Source organism: Mobula birostris, chromosome 2 (genome assembly GCF_030028105.1).
Source record: "Mobula birostris isolate sMobBir1 chromosome 2, sMobBir1.hap1, whole genome shotgun sequence".
In the NCBI taxonomy this organism is placed as follows: Eukaryota; Metazoa; Chordata; class Chondrichthyes; order Myliobatiformes; family Myliobatidae; genus Mobula; species Mobula birostris.
Window position 1 is genome coordinate 33,444,062 of NC_092371.1, and position 17,753 is coordinate 33,461,814.

General features: G+C 40.1%; 1 protein-coding gene across 1 annotated transcript in view; it reads right to left on the reverse strand.

The window, feature by feature from the left end:
• Positions 1-3,117: 3,117 nt before the first annotated feature.
• Positions 3,118-17,753, reverse strand: part of ccndbp1 (cyclin D-type binding-protein 1) — a 49,433-nt gene continuing 34,797 nt past the window's right edge. The window contains exons 8-11 of the mRNA XM_072239732.1: positions 16,415-16,671; positions 7,192-7,252; positions 4,315-4,361; positions 3,118-3,327 (exon numbers count right to left, since the gene is read on the reverse strand). Of these exons, the coding sequence (XP_072095833.1) occupies positions 3,219-3,327; positions 4,315-4,361; positions 7,192-7,252; positions 16,415-16,671 (474 nt within the window). The 3' untranslated portion in view covers positions 3,118-3,218. The remainder of the gene's footprint in view (positions 3,328-4,314; positions 4,362-7,191; positions 7,253-16,414; positions 16,672-17,753) is intronic.

A 17,753-nucleotide genomic window follows, 5' to 3' on the forward strand; every position in this document is an offset into this window, starting at 1 on the left:
TCCAAGAATCACTAGATTCTGGAAGACTGGAAATTTGCAGATGTCATTCCACTCTTCAAGAAGGAAGAGAGGCAGAAGAAGGGAAACTGTCGGCCAGTTAGTCTGACCTCAGTGGCTGGAAAGATGTTGGAGTCAATTACAAACTGTATCAAGTATGAGGCCTCAGGGTACTCAAAGGCACACGATAAAATAAGCTGTAGTCAGCATGGTTTCTCAAGGGAAAATCTTCCTTTACAAATCCATTGGAATTCCTTGAAGTATTAATAAGCAGAAAAGACAAAGGAGAATCAGTTGATGTCATAGAAACATAAAAAACCTACAATACAGGCTCTTCCACCCACAAAGCTGTGCCGAACATGCCCTTACCTTATAAATTACCTAGGGTTTCCCATAGCACCTGTATTTTTCTAAGCTCCATGTACCTGCCTAGGAGTCTCTTAAAAGACCCTATTGTATCCACCTCCACCACCATTGCCAGCAGCCCATTCCACGCATTCACCACTCTCTGCATAAAAAACTTACCCCTGACATCTCCTCTGTACCTACTTCCGAGCACCTTAAAACAGTGCCCTCTCGTGCTAGCTATTTCAGCCCTGGGGAAAAGCCTCTGACTATCCACACGTTCAATGCCTCTCATCATCTTATACACCTACTTGGATCATCGTGTACTTGGATTTTCAGGCCTTTGACAAGGTGCCACGAGGCTGCTTAACAAGCTACGAGACCATGGTATTGCAGGAAATATTCTAGCATGGATAAAGCAGTGGCTGATTGGCAGGAGACAAAGAATGATAATAAAGGGAGTCTTTTCTGACTGACTGCCGGTGACTAGTAGTGTTCCACAGAGGTCTGAGTTGGGACCAATTCCTTTTATGTTATGTCAATGATCTGGATGATGGAGCTGATTGTTTTGTGCAGTTTGCAGACGATATGAAGATACCTGGAAGGGCAGGTTGCTTTGAGGCAGTAGAGGCTACAGAAGGACTTAGACAGATGGAAGAACGAGCAAAGAAATGGCAGGTGAAATAGTGTCAGGAAGTGTATTGTCATGCACTTTGGGAGAAGAAATGAAACTGTTGACAATTTTCTAAATGGAGAGAAAATACAAAAAACCGAGCTGCAAGGGGACTTGAGAGTCCTTGTGCGAGATTCCCTAAAGGTTAATTTGCAGGTTGAGTATGTGATGAAGAAGGTAAATACAATGTTAGCATTCATTTCAAGAGGACGAGAATATAAAAGGAAGGATGTAATGTTGAAATTTTATAAAGTACTGGTGAGGTCACTTATTGAGAGCAGTTTTGGGCCAAAACTTAGAAAGAATGTGCTGAAACTGTGACGGTTCAAAAGAGGTTTGTGAAAATGATACCAGTTGAATGGCTTGTCATATGAAGAGTTTCTGATGGCTCCGAGCCTCTATTTACTAGAATTCAGAAGAATGAGGGGTGATCTCATTGAAATCTATCAAATGGTGAAAGGCCTTGATAGAGCAGATGTGGAGAGGTCATTTCCTGTGGTGGGAGAGTCTAAGACCAGAGGACACAGCCTGAGTATAGAGAACATCTTTTTAAGATGGAGTTGAGGAAGATTTCTTTAGCCAGAGAGTGGCGAATCTGTGGAATTCCTTGCCACAGGTAGCTGTGGAGGCCAAGTCTTTATGCATATTTAAGGCAGAGGTCGATAGATTCTTGATTGGTCATGGCATGAAGGGATACTTCTGCTCCTGTTATCTTTTGGTCTTATAATAGAATTTTCCTTCACTCTTAAACTTCCACAAGATGGCATATTGAAGCAAGAAGTAGGCAACTTCTCGGATAATTTGTAAAACAGAAAGAAGGTCTTACCTCTTATTTAAATATATCTTAAATAGAAGTTTCTATTTCATCTGGAATTCTTCCAAGTCCTTAAATCTTCACAACCATTTGCTGACTAGGACAGAATTGTTGGATCCTGATGTTTTTGATCCAAGGTTCATTCGAAGTCAGGAACGAGGCATAAAATTTGTTGGTTATGATTGTTTATTAAGCATTACAAGAATGAAACTAGGAGAAAGGAAAGAGAGAAAGAAAGACAAAGAGCCTAGTTGGGGAGGGGTGGCGGGGTGGGGGTGGAGAAGACAGACAAAAGATCAGGAGACTGATTCAATGTGTGTGGGCTGGTCCTCTTATGCCAGTTTGCTAATTCTATTGAATTTCCACAGACAAGAGTTAACCAATGAGATAGCCCCTATGCAATTAATGTGATACCTGCCACTAAAAAACTAGAAAGACAAACAAATGCAATCACTAAATAACACACTGAACAATTACATGTACATAGGTAATTGTATAAAATACAAACAAGCATAAGAAAGTAAAACTATAAGGGAAATAACAATGATATAGTCCAATCGAACAGAAACAGTAATATACTTGCAAATACAGCGCAGAATAAACTTTAATAAAGCTCTTAAAAAGTACATTTTCAAAGCAACACACACCAAATGCTGGAGGAACACAGCAGGTCAGGCAGCATCAATGGAAATGAAGAATCGATGTTTCAGGTTGACACTTCTTCAGAACACTCAGCCCGAAACACGACTGTTTGTTCATTCCCATGAATGCTGTTGACCTGCTGAGTTCCTCCAGCATTTTGTGCGTGTTGCTTTGGATTTCCAGCATCTTCAAAATTTCTCAAGTTTACAGTACATTTTCAACATGGAAGACTTAATTTCACAGCACACTTTCCAGAAATCTCAAATATTATCCTTCTGCCTGAAAGATAATCCCGGAGGCCAGTCCACAATTTCCCCAAGTATTCAAAGCACACTAGGCTAATTCAAGCTTAAACACTGCATGGAAACTCTTAAGTGCGCATAGAAGACCTTTGTATAATCTTTCTGATGGGAAAAATATCTATACCATAGCAGTATGCCTAAAAGGAACTCAAATTTGATGTTAAAATTTTACTGCATTTTTCGAAGGTCAAAAGGCACCCTTGATACTTATGAAAGCTTCTATCCATGCTAATATGTAATAATATTAGATTAACTATTTTTAAGAAATGAGTATTCATGGATAATTTTAGAAATTAAGGCACATAAATTATCAAGGAAATCACTGGCTCTTGTACAAACACAACTGAAACATTGAGCACAATTTTTATTTACTGGTTGGGTTCTTGAACAGAACACACACTTTTCCAATCTATTCGTCATTGTTACAGTAATCTCTTTTCACATGCTAAGAACAGTTTTGTGTTAAATTCTTCACTTTGTCCATATTGTGATCAACTGCTCCACTGAGAAAATGCAACCAGTTGTTTTCCGATTCAGGACACACGTGACTGGATCTGTGCCAGAAAAAAATAGAGAATTTGTTCATTAAAATATAACACAACACCAAACAGAAAAACATCCATTATATATAAATTGACCACACATTCTGAATTTAAAAAATTAATAAATCAGATGAATGTTACTTCAACACATCACTGGCAATGCCAAATGAAGCCTTAATGATTAATAATCACATTCCAACCTTGTTTACCAAATCAAAACAGCTGATTTATAATCTCCACTGTCACCTTCAGCAAATTCTATCATTGCACAATAAAGGCTATTTTTTTAAAATAGATACGAAAAGACTGTGGGCAGCATTATTAATCAGAATAACAGGTGCAACATCTTCTCACAAATGCAGGTGTGAATGGTTGCTGTGAGTTCAAGCACATCTTGCAACAGAATAAAGGTTGATGCAATCTAACAAGGGAAAACACAACATCCCACAACTTATCACTAGCATCACATTTTTCCGCAACTGCACATTGCATCTTCACTCCAATGCCTCCACCACTTCCCTCTCAAATCCTAATTTATGCTTTGCTGTTTCACAGCTGACAATTTCCACTTAGTTTGATCTATAATTCTATAATTCATCTAGAAAGGCATACTGTCTTATCCACACCTCTGTTCAGGTAATCAACTTACATTGCCTCCAGCCTTGTCTTCCTACTAACACACTCCCCTTCTCATTCCTCAATGTTTACCAATAATACCCAACCATTCTTCCAGCCAACTTGCTGAGTTTTGTTTTCAAAGACAGAGTACTTTAATTGTGGCTCCTTTGAATCTTCTTCAGACTGTCCACAGATTTCCACAACCTTTGATCTCTTGAAGTTAGTGACCAGGTATTATCCCACACAGCATTCTGCTGAGACCTCAACTATTCAACAGGTTACTTAAAGACCCAAATTAGTAACATCTTATCACTTGAAAAAAATATGAGCTGAAAAGGAAAATACTTAAGGTATAATACCCCGGTAAAATATTGAACTCACTTGGTTATTTCCAGAGCTTTGTTTAAGACAGAAGCAACCTTTGCAGCCTGAAATAACAAAAAATATCTGAAAACAATCCAGTTAAAATATATTTTCCAATAACTTAATATAAAACTTACAAGATTCCCATTAGTCAACCAAGGCCATCATATTAAATGCAACGGTTCCTAGAGTACAAGACAGTTCATACGTTGACCTCTAGAAGACGTAGGACATGACTAAATTGTAGAAATGTAATTCTGGGTGTGTTGAATATCATTTAATCCACTTTGCCGATCATAATATTTTAAAAATCAGAAATTGCACTTTTAGAGAAAAATTATTTGTGTGCAGAGTTTAAAAGAAGCAGGTTTAGTATTTTTTCATAAAATACGTTTGGATGTAGTGTACAGAACCAGTGAGTCTCGAGATCTGGCTCTAATATCCAATCAGTTGGTTCAGATAAATTTAATCATAGTAAAATACATTGTTAGCGTTAACAATCAGTCTGCCCACAGCACCGAGTGTGCACAGTGAGCAGACCACAAGTGTCACCAAATATTCTGCCATCAATTCAGTATGAGCACAACTTAGCATGAACACCATAAGCAACAAGATGGCACCAGCGATCAGTGCGACTAAAGGCATCGTCTTTCAGACCGTTCACAAAACTACTCCTTTTACTTCCTTTTCTTTCAAATATGATTCTGCTACTAAGCTTTGATATGTGATTGAAACCAGTGGTTTACATTTTGATGGTGTAATTGAGCAACCTCGTGCTTTGCTGTCTCCGAGGGAGCTCGGTAAGGTTTTAAGCACAGTGTAAACACAAAATAATCTGCAGACGCTGGGGTCAAAGCAACACTCACAACACGCTGGAGGAACTCAGCAGGTCGGGCAGCATCTGTGGAAAAGATCGGTCGACGTTTCGGGCCAGAACCCTTTGTCAGGACTGTAGAGGGAAGGGGCAGAGGCCCTGTAAAGAAGATGGGGGGAGGGTGGGAAGGAGAAGGCTGGTAGGTTTCAGGTGAAAAACCAGTAAGGGGAAAGATAATGGGGTAGGGGAGGGGAGACAGGGAGGTGATAGGCAGGAAAGGTGAAGAGAGAATAGGGGAAAACACAATGGGTAGAAGGAGGCGGAACCATGAGGGAGGTGATAGGCAGCTGGGGGAGGGGGCAGAGTGACATAGGGATAGGGGAAGGGAGGGGGAGGGAATTACCAGAAGTTGGAGGATTCCCTCACCCCTGTATCTTTCCCCTTACTGGTTTTTCATCTGGAACCTACCAGCCTTCTCCTTCCCACCCTCCCTCCACCTCCTTTATAGGGCCTCTGCCCCTTCCCCCTACAGTACTGACGAAGAGTTCCGGCCCGAAACGTCCACCGATCTCTTCCATGGATGCTGCCCGACCTGCTGAGTTCCTCCAGCATGTTGTGAGTGTTGCTTTGAGCAGAGTGTGCAGCCTGGAGGCCAACAAGCCTGGAGACGGGACACGAGCATATGATCACCAATCTTGCCGACTGAAGCATCAAGCAAGATTGAAATCAACAAGAATGAGAGGGGAAGGCGCTGCCTGCCTGCATTTGACCGGTCTCTCTCTCCCTCTCATTTGCTGCCGCCAGAGTCTTGACTCCTGGGCAAGGTTTAATCAACATGATTTGTGGATTGTACTCTATAGTTCATGTTATAAGTGTTTCTGGATCTTTTTTATTGATATTTTATGTGCTTTTGATCGGGATGGACTGGCTCTGCGGCCTTCAACCAATGAATGACACAGTGCTGAATTGAACTGAACTGACCATTCCTAGACTGTTTTAACAACTATGGTTTGATGTTTTATATTCTGTGCTTTTCGCTTGTTTTTTTTGCTGTTAGTGAGATTTGTTCTTTCTTTCTGCCTATTGGGTGTTGATATTTTCTTTGGATGAGTTCCATGGTTTTCTTTGTTGCGTGGCTGTCTGTGGGACAAAAAATGTCATGGTTGTATACAGCATATATACTTTGATAATTAATGTACTTTAAATCTTTGAACAACATCACACAACAAACAAAACAGCAGCAGCAAAATAAGTTCCTTTCCGCCCACCCAATCACACATACACACAGACAGTCTTCCAACCGCAGGACAAGCTGCCAACAGATTCATGGACTCAGACATTGGGCCTCCAACTTCCCTAGTGGACTCACAGACTCAGGGGTTCAGCCATTGTGCTTCAAATTCCGGGCTCGCCAACTTCAGTTTTTGACCTTTAGGTTTTGTTCTTCAGTATCGACCTCAGGACTCACTGTGGACACGACCCTGAACTCTGGCCTCATTGACCTAGGGGTTACCAGCCTAATTCCAGTCTCTAAACCCTAACTTGACTGCTAACTCCCCGCTCTGTCCTCAAAACTTATGAACCTAAAAAACAACTAAGTCTGAGAGAGCCATGACCCAAGGACATTGCAGCTCAGTGCCATATTTAACCAGATTTTGACCCAATTCCTAAATCACCCAGAACCCATAAAAGGAAAAAGAAAGCTTAAAAAGCATGTGTGTATTAGTTCACTTGGACTAATACACCTCCCCATACTCAACCACCTTGTATATCTATTAACAGGTACACAGTCATTGAGATGCATTGCAGAGAAAACAAACAGCTACAACAAGAAGTCCACAGATGCACCCTGTTAAGGAATATGGGATCACATCCAAGTCAATAATATGAAGCCCATTTTATTGATTTATTCCTCTAAAGATGTACATACTTACAAAATCAATTTATACACAATGACCCTAATATTAAACAACTACAGATTATGGAAATATTCAACAAATCCAGCAGGTGGAGTAGTTTGTTTTTGTGTAAATGTCTAATGCTAGCAATTGCTTATTGGAAGATGGAGACTTGATACTCACGTTCATTTGCACAGTGATATAGTTCATTGGCGGATAAAGACTCAACACCAATTCATCAACACTATAAAAAGAAAAAAAGTGTAACAATAGTAGCTTCAAATATACAACAACTCAACAAGCTAGTATAGTGCTTCAGCACAAAAAAAATAATACAGGTGACCACATGGTGGGAGAGATTTGCATCCTTTAAAAACAACAGGCTATTCTGCGATTCCCTGTGATGCAAAACCACAGCATCTGTGCATTCATCAAGAAATGAGAATTGCAAAATCATATTGCTTCACTCTCCTCCCCACATAAATTCTATGAGGATAAATTTCATTCTCATTCTTAAATCTTCAGATAGTGATTCTATAAGGGCAAATTTCCATTACCCAAATGGCCATTATGCAGAATCACTTGTAAAGCATGCACTTCTATGCTGAACCTTACATTCTTGTGATAAAAATGTATAAACTTTATCAACAATGGATTAAAGTTTACTTTTTAACAACTTCCAAAGTAATACGTGATTATATGTAATAGTAATAAAGCGATTATGTATGTTCACTGTAATGATGTCAAGCAAATCAAGTAAATAAGGCCATTAACCTGACGGCCAGATAATCCGTTTTTGCCATCTTAGTTTACAGATAAATATTAACTTGGGTATTTGTTCTTCAAATATTGTCAACTGCTGTTTTTCATCCTCTGAGTAGGGAGACAGAACCTCAAATATAATGACTCATAAGACACACAGGCAAAATGCTATAGGAACTCAGTAGGTCAGGCAGAATCTATGGGGGCAAATAAAGTGTTGACATTTTGGGACGAGACACTTCATGACTTATGAAATGATAACATCTTTCATAGTAGCACAGGTCATGTGCTCCCCGCACTTTCAGAACTAATAAGTGCTATTACCGAGATAAAGACTGAATGCAAGAAGTTTGCATAACTTGTATCTAGCTCCTAAATGAAATATCAAAGATGATACCCATCTTAAAGTAGATGGTAATCATAAATTCCGACGTTCTGGGCCATGAAGTAATACAAAAAGTGATACAAGATTGCACCTATCTTTGTATAGTGCTCCAGGACAAAAGACAACAAAACAAAACTGAATCTAATTCTGATTAGCTTAACTTCAGGAAGGACATGAATTCCCCGGAAGGTGAAGAAACAATTCCAAGGATAAGCGATGTCATTTGAAAGATTAAACTGCAGAAGCTAAGGGCCTACACAAGATTTGATTGTGATGCTAGCTTGGGTAAGTTAAATAGAGGAAAAGTCACTGCATGTCTGCACGCAGATTTTAAATTTTGATCAAAAGGTAAAAAGATGACGACAGGAAAAAAATAGTATGTCATTTTTAAAAAATAGTCATTGTTGGGAGCCATGTATCTATTTTCTGTCTGACTGTATCGTATTTTGTGCTGAATGTTTATTATGGGTAATTTGTCACGTGGGTTGGGGCCTGGTAGAAGTGAATAATTACGTATTCATGCTTTGTCTTTAGTCAGTTTTACTCTGGTCAGAGTAGGGAGTAAGTCAGGGGAACAATATTTTTTGTCGACCATTAAGAACATCCAGCCTAGTACTTTTAAGTTCATTAATGTTTAAGTATATTTCAATACACTTATTTTGTGATATTGTTAGTTTTAGTTTCATTAATTTTTTTGGAATTGCTACAATAGTGTTTTGTCTTTGCTGTTTTTTAGTAAAGGATTGAACGTACTTTCTTTGACTTAGAACTTCAGTATTTGTGGAGCACGCCATAGAGTCAACAACCCCATCCCGTGCCTTGTCTCTGAGCAGTTTTGATTTGTTTTAAAGTAACTGCTACATTTTGTGAACAAAAAAATAATTATAGCAAATAAACATCAGCCTACAGCTAAGGGTTGCCTCGGTCCTGTTGGCGAAGTTGGAATCTCAACACTGCGCAGCCAGAGCAGCAGATAGCAAGCATGTTTTGACTATGCACAAAGCTGAGGATTCACAGGATGATGTATACCCGAGCAACGATGCGTCAAATGTCTATGCTTCAAGTTCTGCTGCAAGTAGAGAATTTTCTGCACCTGGTAACTCCGTTGTACTGTTAAAATGGTGGCTAATTTAGCTGCGTTAATCAGACAACAACAACTATTGAAGAAAAAAATGTGTTAGGAAAGCAGGAGGAGCAGATGGAACAGCGAGTACAGAAATGAAATGAACAGCTTTAAAGAAGGAAGGAGCAGCTTAAGTTGCAGGAAGAAACTGCAACACAAATGGCCAAAGTTAATGTGCCAAGGGCTGCAAGTGAGGTAGGTGTGTAAGTGCTCCAGCCGGACAGTCCTATGGTGTGAGTTCCTATATTGATAAGGCCAACACACTCAATGTCAACGTTGATTCACTTGTTCCTCAAATGTCTGTGAAACATGAGTTATGGCCCCAAGAGGTAGTGCAGAGCATTCATTAAGGGGGCACTCCGAACCTATTTCATATCTTACAGCTCAAGATGCTCATAAGGACATTAACTTACAGCATAGAAACACTTGTTTTAAATGATAGAGGTCTGAATAGTACTATGGAGGCCAAAAGGACACAAAATGAAATAACAACCTATTGGTACAACAACAACATACTGCATCTTTGTGTAAAAGAGAGATTCAAATCTTCAATGGCAATCCTTTGCAGTATCATGCATCCATGAGGGCTTTTAAGAATAGTGTTGAAGGCAAGATTGACAACTATGTGACCGCCTCTATTTCCTTGCACAGTACACTGGAGGTTGTCCTAGAAAGCTTGTCAAAAGCGCCAGCATGTTGACCCAAAGGAAAGGTATCTAGAGACCAAGGCTTTACTACAGGAACATTTTGGCAATGAACAGATATTTGAATGAGACTACATGTGAAAGGCTCTTTACTGGGCACCTATCAAATCTATAGATCCGACAGCTCTCCTAAACTACCATCTTTTTCTTAGAGGCTGTTGCCATGCCATGGGAGAAGAGCAGTACATGTGTGAACTGGACATGCCTGCCAATATGGCAATTGTTATAAAAAGACTGCCCTATATGCTTAGGGATAAATGGAGAATGGTGGCCTGTGAACTGCAAGAAAGGCACAGCTGTAAGCTGACTTTTGCCAACATTGTTGATTTTACTGAAAGGCAAGTAAAGATTGCTACACACCCAGTGCTTGGGAATATACAGGATGCTGCATCACTGGCAATAAGCAAAGGTGTAAACAATGAAGAACAGTTCAGCTGCGAGACAGTGGATAAGGTTTTGCATTCCTTCTATGTTGATGACTGCCTTGTGTCAAAGTCTTCTGAGAAAGAAAGTCTCTCTCGATCAAGACCTTGTATACAGCTGTGCTAAAGTGGATAAGCAACAGACATAGTGTACTATCTGTGACACTAAAAGAGGAATGAGCAAAAGACATGAAGGGTTTGGATCTGGATCAAGATATTCCTTCGGTGGAGAGAGTACTGGGTGTGCAATGAATGGTGCGTTCAGTTGATACTTTCAGGTTTAAAATCATAATCCAAGATAGACCACTCACCAGAAGGGGGATCCTCTCCATAACTAACTCCATCTACAATCCTTTAGGAATCTTGAGTCTGGTGGTGCTATCTGCTAGAGCATCCTACAAGAGCTACGTAAGAAAGTGCTTTGCTGGGATGACACTATACCAACATCAGTTGCTCATGGACAAGCTGGGTGGAAGAACTCTGCCAGATGGAAGACTTAACGGTTGTTAGATGTTTGAACCCCTTGGATTGTGGAGACATCACTGCTGCATAGTTACATCACTTCACAGATGCAACTGAAGATGGCTAAGAAGCAGTGACCTACCTACTGTAGCATGACACATGTTCTCACATGTATAGTATTTTTATCATGGGAAAATCTAGGGCTCCGTTGAAGTTGGTTTGCATCCCTTGTATGGAGCTCATCGCTGCTACGATGGCAAGCTGTGTGGACACAACATGGAGAAAGGACTTGCACAAGCAGCTTCAGAACTCGGTTATTTAGACTGATGGTACTTCTATGCTGAAATATGTCAAGACTGAAACTCCCAGATTCCAAATCTTTGTTGCTAACATTTTCAGAAATTCTTAAGGTTTCACAAGCATCTCAATGGAAGTATGTAAACACTTCAAGTAACTCAGATGTGACCTCTAGAGGACTGAAGGTGACAGCTTTCCTGAAGAATAAGACATGGGTGTCAGGGCCCCAGTAGCTTCTTCAGCCTGAAAGGAAATGGCTTGTGAATCCTGATTGTTCCGGAGAACTTCAGCTGTATGATTTAGAAATCAAGGGAATTGTTACAATGAATGTCATGCAGATTGAAGAGGAGTTGGACACTGCAATATGTATAGTCCGTTACTTCTCGTCTTGGACCCGTTTAGGGAAGACCGATTCTTAAATTTAAGAATTTGCTCTTGTTTCTTAGTCAGAAGAGGCAGCAATTGAATGTTGCCCTTGCTCAGTCTGATTTGGATGAAGAACAAGGGAATTCTTTGGAGAGAGAACTTAAGAAAGTGTAGGAGTGGACTGCTTTAGACTTTTTGAGATGAAAAGCAGGAGTACAATGAAGAGGGAATGGGGTAATTTACCTGTCTAGCTATACAAGCTGTTTATATTGAAGTAGCATCCTCTTTAGACACAGATTCCTTTATTAATGCACTTGGATGCCTTATAGTAAGATGAGGACAGGTTTGTGAACTGTGCTCTGATAATGCCACAAATTTTGTTGCAACTGAGTGTGAGTTGAGAGAGGCCAATGAGAAGTGGAATCATTCACGGATCGGTGATGCCCTTCTTCAGAAAGAAATTAAGTGGATTTTTAAACCACAGCTAGCTCACATCGTGGAGGAACATGGGAGAAACTGATCAGGTCTGCAAGAAAGGTCATCAATTCTACCAAGAAGGTACAGAATCTTGATGAAGAGGGTTTCCACACAACTCTTTGTGAAGTAGAGGCTATTATCAATGGTCATCCGATTATTAAATTATCATTCGATCCTAATGATTTGGAAGTAAGAACACCCAACCATTTGTTGGTTCTGAAGAACCCACCATCCTTACCACCAAAAATGTTGCAAAAGGAAGATGCTTATGCTTGTCGTAGGTGGAAGCAAATCCAATACGTGTCAAACTTGTTTGGGAAATGTTGGGTCAAGGACCATTTACCACAACAGCAAAGTCAAAAATGGTCAGGTAGAAAATGCAATTTCCTCCAAAGAGATATTGTGCCTATAGATAATGTCCTGAAACTCAAGGATTATGGGAACAGTCATTTAAGTCTTTCCTCTGGCCTAAATGACTGACGCATGACTTATCTGGAAGAAGAAGAGGGCATTTGAAAGAATGTTAAGATTTCATGTCTTTTTTTTTTTTAAGTAGTATGCAGTTGTAATTATTATATGTAACAACTAAGGGGCTGGAATGTAGGATCCACGTATCGGACTGTATTATATTTTGTGTTGCACGGTTATTATGGGTAACTTGTCATGTGGGTTGGGACATGGTAAAATTGAAGAGTACAGTTAATTCATGCTTGGTCTTTAGGTAGCGTGAAGTGCAGAATCAAATGTCGCTGTAACGATTGTACGCTCTAGTATCAATTGTTTGGCGACAATAAAGTAAAGTCGTCAGTTTTAGTTTGGTTAGAGTAGGGAGTAAGTTGTGGGAAATAATATTTCTTTGTTGACCATTTAAGAACTCTTGGCTTAGTACGTTTGAATTTGCGAACGCTTAACTACGAATGAGTATACTTAGACTGCTTATTTTGTCATATCGCTAGTTTTAGTTTCATCAATTTTTTTTAAATCACAATAGTGTTCATCCTTGCTGGTTTCTTAATAAAGGATTGGACGTTCTTTCTTCGACTTAGAACTTTGTTATTTGTGAAACATATACAGTGTCAACACCTCCACGCCCTCCCCCAATATCCCCCCCCCACCCCATGCCTAGTCTGAGTGATTTTAGTTTGTTTTAAATTAACTGCTAGTTATAGTTTTAATCGCCAGAATAAGATCTTCCACTCACAGAACCTGCAATGATTATGAAAGACAATTTACACAAATCACATTTCATGCTATGTCCTAATCAATAGCTCACCCTAAATTTTGCCGCCTATTTACACACAAGGGCCAGTTTTCATTGATCAGTTAACCTACCAAACTGCAAGCTGTTAGGACATGAAAGGAAACAGAAGCAAGTTTGGCAAATCTACTCAGCCACAAGCCGACAATAAAAATTCCATGAAGAGAAGCGTCATAGATCACAAATGACCCTCGATTGCAGGAGCTGTGAGGAAATTGATTTATGATCTGCAAACCACCATATGATGGCATGGTGGAAACAAAACTAAATATTTTAAAGAGGAAATGAAGAGGCACTTAGGGAGAATAATTTGCAGAATAACAGGGGAAAAAAAGGATTGATTATACTGCTTTACTGGGAGCCAATGTAGATTAGTCGGGTATAACAATTTTCTTCTGTGCCTTTATGTCTATAATTCTATGAAAACCAGAATAAACATAACTGAGACGTTAAGTCCCAATGAGTCAGTCACAGAGCACTACAGCACAGAAACTGGTCCTTCAGCTCATCTAGTCCATACCAAACCATTATTCTGACCCGTCCTATCAACCTGCACCTACACCAAACACATCATACTCCTCCCATCCATGTACTTACCTAAACTTCCCTTAATTGTTTAAATTGAACCCACACCCACCACTTCCAAAGGCAACTTGTTCCACACTTCTAGCACCCTCTGGTTGAAGAAGTTCTCTCTCTCATAAACCCCTTACGCATTTCACTTTTAACACAACCTCCAGTTCTGGACTCACTGGACCTCAGTGGAAAAAGCCTGCTTGCAATTACCATACTTATACTCTTCATAATTTTGTTTAACTGGATCAAATCTCCCCTCGATTTTCTACGTCCAAGGAATAAAGTTCTAACCTATTGTTTTTCCTTATAACTCAAGTCCTCCAGTCCTGGCAACGTCCTTGTAGGTATTCTCTGTACTCTTTCAATATAATTTGCATCTTTCCTGTAGGTAGGTGACCAAATCTGCACACAATACCCCAAATTAGGCCTCATGGGCATTTTTTTTTACATTACCATAACATTCCAATCTCAATACATTAACTTATGAAGGTCAATGTGCCAAAAGCTATCCTTACAACCCTATCTACCTGTGACTCCATTTCAAAGAAATATGGATGTATATTCCTAGATTCCTCGGTTCTATCACTCTCCTCAGTACCCTACTGTTCACTGCCTAAATCTTACTCTAGTTTGTCCTCTTCACACTTGTCTGCATTCAATTGCATGTGCCCGTTTTCAACCCATTTTCCCAGCTGGTCCGGATCCTACAGCAAACTTTGATAGCTTTCCTTGCTGTCCACATAACTCCCCCCACCCCCAAATTTAGTGTCATCCACAAACGCGCTGATCCAGTTTAACCACATTATCATCCAGATTGTTGATACAATAGACCCAACACCAATCCCTGCAGCACACAACTATTCACAGACCTTCAGTCGGAGAGACAACCAGAAACTACCACTCGCCAGCTTCCCCCACAAAGCCTATGTCTAATCCAATTTGCGACCTGACCTTGAATGTCAAGCAGCTGAACCTTCTCGACCAGCTTGCCATACAGGAGCTTGTCAAAGGCTTTGCTGAAATCCATGTAGACAATATCCACTGTCTTTCCTTCATCAACTTTTCTGGTAAACTCGTTAAAAGGTTTTAAGAATCAGAATCAAAATTATTATCATTGGCATGTGTCGCGAAATTTGTTAACTTAGCAGCAGCAGTTCAATGCAATACATAATATAGAAGAAAAAATAATTAAGTAAATCAATTACAGTATACATATAATGAATAGATTAAAAATCGCACAAAAACAAATAATATATATTTTAAAAATGAAGTAGTGTTCATGGGATCAATGCCTATTTAAGAATCGGATGTCAGAGAGGAAGAAGCTGTTCCTGAATCACTCAGTGTGTGCCTTCAGGCTTCTGTACCTCCTACCTGATGGTAACAGTGAGAAAAGGGCATGCTCTGAGTGCTGGGGGTCCTTAATAATGAACGCTGCCTTTCTGAGACACTGCTCCTTGACAATGTCCTGGGTACTTTGTAGGTTAGTACCCAAATTGGAGCCAATTAAATATATGACCCTCTGCAGCTTCTTTTGGTCCTTTGCAGTAACACCCCCTGCCCCTATACCAGACAGTGATGCAGCCTGTCAGAATATTCTCTATGGTACATCTACAGAGGTTTTTTAGTGTTTGTGTTGACACAGCAAATCCCTTCAAACTCCTAATGAAGTACAAACGCTGTCCTGCCTTCTTTGTAGCTGCAATGATACGTTAGGACCAGGTTAGGTCCTCAGAGATCTTGACACCCAGGAACTTGAAAATGCTCACTCTCTCCACTTCTGATCCCTCTGAGGATTGTTATGTGTTCATTTGTCTTACCCTTCCTGAAGTCCACAATCAGCTCTGTTGTCTTACTGATGTTGAGTGCAAGGTTGTTGCTGTGGCACCACTCCACTAGTCGGCATATCTCACTCCTGTATGCCCCCTCATCTCCATCTGTGATTCTACCGACAATGGTTGTATCATCAGCAAATTTATCGATGTTATTTCTTAAACAGAACAACATCAGCTATACTCCAAACCTCTGACACCTCATCCATGGCTAAGGGCATTTTAAATACTGTTCCTAAGGCCCCTGCAATTTCTGCACTAGCCTCGCAAAGGTCCAACGGGACAGCTTGTTAGACTGTTCATCAGGACTGGACAAAAAAAAAAGATGAGGTGCTTTCTCCAGTCCTGATGAAGGGTCTCGGCCCAGAATGTCAACTGTACTCTTTTCCATAGATACCGCCTGGCCTGCTGAGTTCTTCCAGCATTTGGTGTGCGTTTCTTAGGTTTCCAGCACCTGCAGATTTTTTCTTGTTTGTTAGTGATCAACAGACTGGACACATGGTAACAGGATACAAATTACTCTAAGCAGGGTCAAGTACTGAGCACTGCAGCAAGTCTGCACAATGTGCCAACCAAATTTCAAACATTTTATTGTCAAAGCCTACCTGAACCAGATATATAAATCAAGTTCTGTTACGCTTCAATCATATTGAATTGTATTTAATTCTTTTTGCCACTTGTTGTCAACAAAAGCAGAAAACATCACTTGCAGGAATTTTGCATTCAGCAATTTAAAACTTACCTGGGGCTAATTTCACTTGCGACATCACCCAGATCATCCAACTGAGTTATGTTTTGCAACGTGTCTACTTTTCCATGATTTTTAATGGCTCCAGAGACTTTCCTCAAACATGCTTTGGCTGCTTTCAATAGCCCAAAGCAGGGGGCCATGACCTGTTTGTCCTCTTCTGACCAGTAAGTATCCCGGTTTTCTCGCAAGTGTGATTCATCATCTTCAAATATATCACTGAATGGATCTGCATTTTCTGTGTGTTGAGCCTGTCAATACACATATCCATTAACTTCAACAGCACAAATAGGTTCAAATTATCTTGAATTCTGTGTAGATAAGAATAAGACAGGAAGAGAATGGGAAGGAGTTGAAGAAGCAAGTTTTGCTGCTGGTGAGTTTACAGGAGCGAGTGCAGGTGCAGGAAGGAATTAAAGCAGCAAGTCTTTTTGATTTGCTTACTGGCTAGGACATTTAACTTTTACTCTTTAAACTACCCAGATGAACTATTTGCTGAGTAGGCTTATAGTTGAGACGCAAGTGAGATTACTATCTACATGAGAATTAATAAAGACACAAATTACAACTAATTACAGTAAGAATGCAAGATCAGGTACAACACGAGCTTCAGATAGGTCATGTGGTGCAGATGCATGCTGTGGGAACTGACGAACCCCATTTTGGTTGTATATTAGGAGAATGAGGGGAGATTTGACAGAGGTATGTAAAATTGAAGAGTATTCATATGGCTAATGCCAGTAGGCTCTTTCCACAGAGGTGCGGTGAAGCTAGAACTAGAGGTCATAGGTTAAGAGTGAAAGGGGGAAATTCTTCACTCATAGGGCATTGCGAGTGTGGAATAATCTGCCAATGGAAGTGCTGATGAGGGTTCAATTGCCACATTCAAGAAAAGTTTGGATGAGAGGGGTGCAGTTCAACGGGTCTAGGCAGAATAAGTTTGGCACAGACTAGATGGGCAGAAAGGCCTGTTTCTGTACTTTAGTGCTCTTTTGACCATGTTATGGATGTGCTGGCATTGGAGTGTCCAGAGGAAGCTATCAAAAATTATTCCGAGAATGAAATGTTTAACCTATGGGGAGTGATGGATGACTCTGGGCCTATACTCAATGCAGTTTAGAAGAATGAGAAGAATCTCACTGAAACCTACTGAATATTAAAAGGCCTGTATAGAATGGATATGAAGAGAATATTTGCAATAGTGGGAGAGTGCAGGACCAGATGATATAGCCTCAGAATTAGACATACATTTAGAACATAGATAAGGAATTATTTATTTAGCCAGAGGGCAGTGAATCCGTGAAATTCATGGAGAATAGGGTTGAGAAGAAAA